Raw genomic sequence first — 9,111 nt, 5'->3', positions numbered from 1 at the left:
ACCTTTTCAGCTTTTATTGTCATCCAGGTCACAAAAGGCTCTCAAATTCATTTGCTGTGCTGAGGAACCTCCACGCTTTCAATAGTCTAAAATAGTACGTCGTGTTCAAAATACCTTCTTCACTTGGCATTGAGGAAATACAAGACATGTCAAACGGACTATTAATCAAACCTAAACTAAGTTGCACTCACAATTCTTATTTGCCCAGATTAATTATATCAATTTCAAGCTGCGTGGGACCTTCGTTGCTAATTAGATTGCTTCCATTTTGCATGCATGCTGTGATTTACTAGGCTCGTTACATCGCACACAATTCATGTTTGTTTCAGTTATTCCAAACTTCTTTCCATTCAGAATTGTGGAAATACTAAACATGCTGCAAGTCTTGGAAGTAGAACTGTAACTTCCAGGGGGAAGGGAGGCAAATGGAGCTGTTCTGCCAGCTGAGGAGAGATGCTGCCTTCGAGGATTAGACAAGATGTAGATGAAGATGTTGTTGTTGTTACTATTATTACCCTAATCCTAATTCAAAACTAGGTGCTGTACAAATTATTAGGCCTTGTACAGGCTCGGATGAGACGCTGGGGAGGGAAGATGAAAATCCAGCTGTTCAGAGGAAGGGGAATTGATCTTCCCTTGTTGGTTGATTTCAAGATGGGGTGAAATGTTTGAGACATGAAAAATCTTCAAAATAATCATCCCAGGTGCCCTAAAAAGTACTGAAGTTGTTCATTTTTCAAAAACTGGGATTCTGCCAATTGAAATTGGAGTGTCTTCCCATATTTTAACTACTGGTTTAAGATCACCCAGATGGATGCCAAACCTTTTCTTCAGGATCAAAGTTCAGTTACCGTTATTAAACAAAAAAACAGAACCAGAACATTGATAGGTCTTTATATTAATTTATATTCATTTGGGTATTTTTTAGGGCTCATTTTTTCTCAGTGACATTTTAAAAAAAACTGATGCTGCAACCCAATACCCACTTACCTGGGAAAAGCCCTATTGAATCCAATGTGGTTTACTTCAGATTAGACATGTATAAGATTGCACTGTAAATTAACTTTTGATGCAGTTAGAGTTGTCAGTGCTCAAAGGCATCCAACTTGTTCCTTGGTACATGTTCAAGATTCAGCATATTTATGATAACTTTTTAACAGATAGCATGAGAGTTTTTGTCAAGAGAGCATTGACCTTTAGAAGGTTTCATCCACATGCTTTTGTCTGTTTTGTCAGTGATATAGCATAAAACATTTCTTGGAAGGACAGTATATAATTTCCCCTGTTATTGGTTGAGATGCTGTCTTTGTAAGGCAATGAGATTTAAATACCTGGATTTAAATACCTAGAACATGTGATATGAAATATTAACCACTGGTCAACTCAACAAAAGTTCAGCAGAAATCTTTTAAAACAAATGTTATGGGCTGTTTTAAAAACAAATGAGTATGTACCTGTTTTAGCTAGTGATGCCACCAATTTCAAAATTTGCCAGTTCAAAAGTCAAATGCAGGTGGTTCATAATTCTCAAATGTATAATGAACCCTGACTTTGGTCTGACAAACTTTGATGTTTTTCTATTTCATACGGAGATTGAGAGTGAAATTATATTTTTGCACCTGTGCATTCTGCATGACAAAGCTGCCAAACTCTGCCATCTTTTGTCCATGCTCAGAGGTTAGCTGCTGTAACTTTCCTTTCCAAAGGAAAGAAAAAAGCACCATTTGCAATGCACATGCATGCAGAATGAATTTCTTTTAAACCTGTAGTTACTCTTTGCCAATGTTTGGGCCTGAAGGTATAACCAACACACCGCAATTGAAGAAACAGCCATGTAGATTTGTATTCACCCTTTGTCCAACTATTCTTTTACATGGAGGGTTAGTCATTTCTGTTCCACCTAGTAGACATCTGTGGCAGACGCTTCTTTCAGGTATCAGATAGAAAAACTTTTTGGGGTAAGTAAAACTTTAGATCTGGATGCTAGGTGAAACAGGGATACTGGAAAAGCAAGGTTTAATCATGTGTTGTTTTGCTGAACTTGCATATTTTAAGCTTGTGAGACATGGGACTGTATTGCTGCATGTGTGCGTGTGTGTGTTGATGCTTTGCCTCTGCAGACACTGCTTACTCCCATGGCTCCATTTCAATCTACTATTGTAAACAAAACCCATGTGATAACATCCAGAGAAAAATATGTTGTAATACATGATGCTGTGATGTATAGGATTGGAAAATGTCATTATGCATGTCACTTTTCCAATATGTACTTTGCTGATTCAAACATTTGAAGATAATATTAAATCTTGTGACAGACATTTAGTCCAGATGAGATTTGCAACTCAGTGAACTATGACAGGGTCAGTTTGCCCATTATTAGTTTTCATACCTTGGTGAATACTGTCATTCAATTATGACATGATCTGAACAATTAAGTTTATTGCTTACGTATATCCTTCCCACAGAATGGATGATACTTGGATGGGGGCAACCTCCTTTGACTAGGTCTCTGGGTCACAATGTGGCCATGATTTAACAAACACGCAGGGTGCTCTAGCCCTTGATGACTAGGATGTGTGAATTGTGTGCAGGATTGGGTACAGCACTGTGATTGATGCTATTTATAGGATACAGGGGCACCTCGTACAAGTTGCTACTCATCCCACTCCAGATAGCGAAAAGATTGTGCCTAAGTGCTACAGCTTCTGTTTCTTATCCAATTAAAGTGGGGAACATCTCCAAGGAATTTATGCACACACTTTTTCTTCTGCAAGTAGCTTGTGGGAAGACTGTTGGTGGTAATGCAGCTTCTGGCCAGCTCTAGCCAAGTGTGAGTCGGGAAAAATCGTGTTGCCTGCAACTGCAAGGTGTTTACTTCATTATTCCAAATCCTATTTTCTGTGCACTGTTGCTAAGGAAGTTGTCTGCGGATACATTATATTTATGTGAGAAGTTCTTAATTGTTGGCAGTGTTCCTTTGAGTATTCTTTTTCCTCCAGCACTGGTAATGTGTTATAGCACTGCTATTAAGGCAGGATATGGCACAATGGTAGCTATCTTAATGAGACTAGACATTTGGGCTACTAATAATATACTGTCAGTAACCATTTATAGCCGCTTAAAAGGCCCATTAATATTGAACACAAACGAAGAAGTCAAAGAACAATTATAATTCCAATTAAATTATATACAAACATATGCATAAACAAATAAGAAAACTTACAAAATTAGAGATATTCAAACAAAATTAAGAATTGTCAGATTCAAGTGATACCCTGAATTTACATACATATACAAACTTTCATAAAATCTGAAAAACTCTATTGACTAAGACTTCTTAAAAATTTGAATAAGCTGTAAAAAGAAGAAAGGAGTAAGAAATGTAAACTTTTTTTTTAAATAGAAAAATACCACAATCGAAACATATTTATTCTAGCATATTCTGTTTTATAAAGTGCTGGTATAACCATTATTGTGGCATGCTGTTTCACTTTTATTCTTTCTTCCATATTAAAAATGTATTTATGCAATATGATCCTGTTTTTTAAATTGTCTGAAATTAACACTGTTAATGATCAAATTAGGATGCAGTGATTTTTTACTCACTCCCTTCCCAAAAAATTCAAGCAATTATTGCTTTCAGTACTGAAATTCTGCACTTAATTTCTGAATGTGGGCTTGAATCTGCACCATCTTGATCCTAAATGTATACCTCAGCACTTTTGCCTGCCGTGCCAGACTCACATCACTGCTTCTGAGATTTTGTTGGCAAAAAGATGGCAAACCCTATGGTAAGCACTGGTGTGGTACACCTCAGGACTGGGCACTTACTAAGTTTGGAAATAATTAGCTGTTTTAATGCTGCAAAGCACTGATTCTCTCTTCTGTAGTTTTCTTCACTTCACCTGTGCTGATGAATATTAGCTGCACATACAATACATGGCTTTAGGCTGCAATCCGATACAAATTTACCTCAGCGTAAGCCCCACAGATGATAGTGGGACTTATTTCAGAGTAAACAGGTACAGGATTATGCTGTTACACTCCTATTAGTACTACCGGATATTTGTTGGATAAGATCAACAGATTCAATTGATACATAGGAGGACAAAAATATTTGTAATTTGGGGAAATAATTTGATGAAGTCAACTTCATTGGGAGAAAATACACACACACACACACACACACACACACACACACTACATTTGACACTCTACACTTTCTTGGAAGATCTCATTCAATCAAACTAGAATTGTTGATATGAATAAGAGCCTTCAAACTTATGCCCTACAGGATTTAACCTGTCCTTAAGTAGTACATAGCATTACACAGATTCTCCTGTCAGTTTGGTAAAAGAGACTGATACCACAACACTTTGTAAGAAAGTAGCTAAAGACATTTTCACACATTACTCTAGAAGCATCTTTGAGACTCTTCCATGTTATTTGTGCGCACAGAAAGTGGAAGGTTTTAAAATTAAATGCGCATTCTAGCCAATGCAGATATTACATTTGCATTACAGACCTGGAAAATGCAAACACTGATTGAAGTGCCATGCATGAAAATGATCTAAGACTGCAATCCTATCCACCCTTAGGTTATAAAAAGTCCCACTGAGGCTCACTTCTGAGTAAACATGCAAAAGACTAGGCTGCCAGTCAGCAAGCCAATCCAAGCACTTGAGCCCCAGCAAACATTCCAAGTGGAAACACCGGCTCGAAAGGCTTCATTGTAGTACAGCTATATACTAATAAGTCACTGATCTGAATCGTTCAACAGAAGATGACAGCATGAGACTGTACTCCTAGACGAACAAAAGGGCTCATTTCTCTGCTTTGCCAAGTTCATGTAAGTTTTAGTTACAATACAAATGCATATGTATCATTAGATCACTCTTTGGCTTAGAACATGGTTATCGTGTGTCTATCAAGGCTTTGCTTGGTAACATTCAAAACTTTCCTCTTCCCAGTTTGCCTACTTTATTAATAAACACACAAAAAGCCACATTTTCAACTTAAATGTCAAAAGTGCAAATACCAGTTACCTGTTTGCCTCTCCAAAGGCAAGCCACTTCAGGTGCCAAGACTCCCAATTTCCTAGGAGTCAAACCCATTGCCAGCAACGGCAGCACAAAGAAGGGCCAAAACAAGATCAACTGAAAGTGCATTTCCAGGACAACCACAATGCAGTAGTGGACAAGCCGTAATCTCAAAGCATGTACCACAGGAGTAGATTAGCATCCTAAATTCAGTTCAAAATAATCTGAAGGAGTGCATTTGTTAACATACAAAGTCCGTCGCAAATTCTTGGGGGTATTGCAAAGAATCATCAAAGCGAAATCGCTTGGAGACTGTACTGCTGTCTTCTGGAATATTTTCTTTATCTTCTCGCTCGTTGCACATGGGCCTATTATTATTTCTCTCTTCTGTGCACTTATTCATATGATCATGTATTGGAGAAGAACTGGGGCTTTCTTCGGGGCTATAGAACAACAAGAAATCTCCTTGCTGAAGCCAAGAGTGAGTTAGACAGGCCTCTGCTGTTGGTCGCTCTCTTAAAAATAAAAACCAAGAAGTATATGTTTAAGTTATGGAACATATTTGAACATTACAGTTGAGCCATTAAAGGGTTCACTAACATTTGGTTTTGTATGACTCTATTGGTTTCATAGCTGAAGCTCTCTGGGCGGGTTACAAAAGTTAACACACGTTTCAGGCAATTAGCAAGTGTCTCTTAGAAGAGAGTGAATGGAGGAGGCAAGGAAGGCAAGATGAAAAAGCCTTCCCTTCTCATTCTGCCTCCCTTTCTTACACTAAAGATCAGGAGTCCCTAAGTGGCGCCAATGGGAACCTCAAATGGTGCCCACAAAGTTCTCCTTTCCCTGTCCTCTTCAAAAAAAATATTTTTAATTTCAAACACTTGATAAACATCAGGGTGCCAGGTTCTCCTTCCTATTCCTGAACCTGCTGCTGAACAGAAGACAGGAGAAGGGAAGAGTTGTTTCTTGACACCACTCAATCTTCTTCCATCCTCCACATTTTCTCTGTGCTCTCTCTTTTTCTCTCTCCATTCCCAGCCTGAAGTCTTGCTAGTTCTCTCCCATCCCCATTCCTAGCCTTTCTTTCTCTCCCTTCATAGCCCCTAGCCTTGCTTCTCTCCCATATCCCTTGTTCTTGCTGTTTCTCTCCATTCCTAGTCTCATTATTTCTCTTCCCTTTACCCCTTTGCCTTCCTATTTCTCCCTTCCTCTAGCCTCACTATTTCTCTTTCCTCCGACCTCTTTTGACTAGCCAGACGCCCATGGCAACCATTATGTAACCAGCCACATCCTCCGTTGGGGCCATTTTGTGGTAGTGCCCACAGCAGTTTCTAAAATTCCCAAATGTAACTACCCATGGGTCCAAAAAGGTTGGGGACTCCAGTCACAGATTCTCCTGTGCATTTGGACACTCATACATGCAAACTAACCAGGATTAGGGATGTAATAAAAAGGCAGCATAAAACTATCACCACTCTTCACTGCTTGAAGGGAGATTCTACATGTGCAAGACATTTAGGATTGCTGAGATAGGGTGAAAGGCTTTGCAGCATGCTAAAAGGGCCCATGGTGCCACAGGGCCAATTATACAGCTGTTCACCTTCACTCCTTAGAGCAGAGATGGAGAACATGTGGCCTTCCAGATGTTGGACTACAATTCTCACCACTGGCTGGCTGTGCTGGCTAGAGCTGATGACAGCTGTGGTTCAACATCTGGAGGGCCACATGTTCTGCACCCCATCCTCAGAAAAAACCCTGGTTCATGGTCTCAGAGTCATATCAAATGCAGAGTCATATTCTTCTTTCTGTGGTTTGGGGTTATAAAACCAGGAACAGAAGACGTACACAAAGATTCAATCCAATTTCAGATTTCATTTCCCATTTAAGTTTTCTTCCCCCTCAAACCACCTACTTACTCAGGATTTTTAATAAGCAGCTTTTGAATGAAGTCTCTGGCCAAAGGTGAAACTGAAGCAAAAGTTTCTTCTGAATAATCCACATTTACTTGAGAAATATTGAGGTATGTTTCTTGTCTATCTGCTCCCAGAAACGGAGATTCATGTGTAAGCAGCATATACGAGATTACACCTACACTCCTGAAATTAAAAAAATTATACTTTTTCCAAATGCATACAACAAGGACTAAAATATTTCTTGTTTGTAATCACAGATGCCAAAGCAATTTTTCTTTCACTTTTCAACAATTTTGTTTTGTTCAGATTTTGTAGAGAGCAATTTCAGATATACTAGATAGTTCATGTAGTCGGATTGCTGGCATAAAATAGTAAAATAAGCTTTCCTCTTCAAGCATTAAAACTGTTTTTACTGGTATTTTCTTCACAGGAAGGTATAAAGAAGAACATTTGCCTCATCAATTCATTGTAGTAAGTGTTAGTCAAAATATTTACCAAGAGGATATGGCAACCGACTTGCTTGTTAACAAAGCAATAATCTCTACATAAGGACTGTTAAAAATCCTGGCAGGCACGTGCCCAGGCTAAGGCCACAATCAAATTCTGCAGGAGATCCAAATACAAGTACCTTTTATTTGGTATTTGTCCAGAGGTTTATTGCTTACAATGCCCATACAGCAGCCATGCTTGATCGGACCTATCCAGCATTCTGTTTCCACCGTGGCCAACTAGATGCCTCTGGGAAGCACATATCTGGACATGAATCCATTACAATATTCCCACTTGTATACAGAGGCATACTGAATGGAGACACATTTTATTGCACTTTTTTATTTTTTGTACACATTTTATTGCACTTCTGGAGCTGTCCTAGATATCAAATGCAATCTACTACAAGTGATTAGAGTTACCCATGTAATGCAAAGCTTTGTTTAGGCCCATGCAACTGAACCTGGACACCTGTGCTTACCGAGAGCTCCACTCCGTGCACATTAAGAGCTCTAGAGCAGGCTGCACATGAAGTTCATAGATACACAGATTTTCAAGACTATTTTAAAAGGGAGCTGAGGCATGGGGTAAGCACAGGGTTCAGAATTCAGACTAGAAAAGTTAGTACAGCATTAGCAGTAGTGGTAACAAGTTTATCTGAAAATGAAACAGAAACATATTTTCATTGCATGGAGAATTCAAGTAAATGTCGGCAATGGCATTCTATTCCTGGCAAATACTGGAAAATCATGAAAACAAAAACGAACACCACCGCAAAGTTTATTTCAGCCTTCCCCCAACCTAGTGCTCTCCAGATGTTTTGGACAACAACTCCCACCAGCCACAGCCAGCACGGCCAATGGTCAGGAATTCTGGGAGTTGTAGCACAAAGTATTTGGAGGACACCAGGTTGGGGTAGGATTAAGGTCAGAGTGCCTTAACATTTTTAAAGTTATTTTAACATCATAAAAAGTGAGCTTACCATATATCTGTTGCTGTAGTAATAGGATCACAATTTAAAACTGCAATTAAAGACTATGTGGAACCCTGTCCTAAATCCGTATACATCCTGAAAGAGAAAGGACTCTGCCCTTAGTTCACTACATTTGTCTGCCCTTGGTTCACTATTAACCTTCACTCCTTTTCATATCCTTCTCTACCAACAGCCCATTTACCTCTCTTTAGCACATGATTGTAAACTTGTTCTCCAAGGCCACAAATATCAAAGGCAGTACCAACAAAGGCTTTATGTGAAAAGCAGATTTCTGTAATAAGCTTTAAAGCTGAAACTATAGTGCATTAAGGTTTCTCAAGTTATTTTAACATCATAAGAAGTGATCTTACCATATATCTGTTGCTGTAGTAATAGGATCATAATTTAAGACTTCTGGTGCTAGGGGAAGAAATAGAGTACTATTAAGTACAGAATTAAAATGACACTAGCAAACACATTTTGTATATTCATGACAATGACCTTATTCTGGATTTGCAACATCATTTTAGAAGACACGTTTATAGGCTGAAGAAAGAGAAGTTCCTATTCAATATCTAAGGATTAGTTTATTTATTTAGTTAATTACATTTATATACCGCCCCACAGCCGAAGCTCTCTGGGCGGTTTACAACAATTAAAAATAGTAAACAGTAAAAGTATACAAAAATTAAAAAAA

General features: G+C 38.5%; 1 protein-coding gene across 1 annotated transcript in view; it reads right to left on the bottom strand.

Annotated features, from left to right (window-relative positions):
- Window positions 1-3,152: 3,152 nt before the first annotated feature.
- Window positions 3,153-9,111, bottom strand: part of STK17B (serine/threonine kinase 17b) — a 32,529-nt gene continuing 26,570 nt past the window's right edge. Inside the window, exons 6-8 of the mRNA XM_063116232.1 lie at window positions 8,786-8,834; window positions 6,956-7,135; window positions 3,153-5,554 (exon numbers count right to left, since the gene is read on the bottom strand). Of these exons, the coding sequence (XP_062972302.1) occupies window positions 5,281-5,554; window positions 6,956-7,135; window positions 8,786-8,834 (503 nt within the window). The 3' untranslated portion in view covers window positions 3,153-5,280. The remainder of the gene's footprint in view (window positions 5,555-6,955; window positions 7,136-8,785; window positions 8,835-9,111) is intronic.

The sequence above is a fragment of the Elgaria multicarinata genome, chromosome 2, assembly GCF_023053635.1.
Source record: "Elgaria multicarinata webbii isolate HBS135686 ecotype San Diego chromosome 2, rElgMul1.1.pri, whole genome shotgun sequence".
In the NCBI taxonomy this organism is placed as follows: domain Eukaryota; kingdom Metazoa; phylum Chordata; class Lepidosauria; order Squamata; family Anguidae; genus Elgaria; species Elgaria multicarinata.
This window is presented reverse-complemented; position numbering and strand designations above follow the sequence as displayed.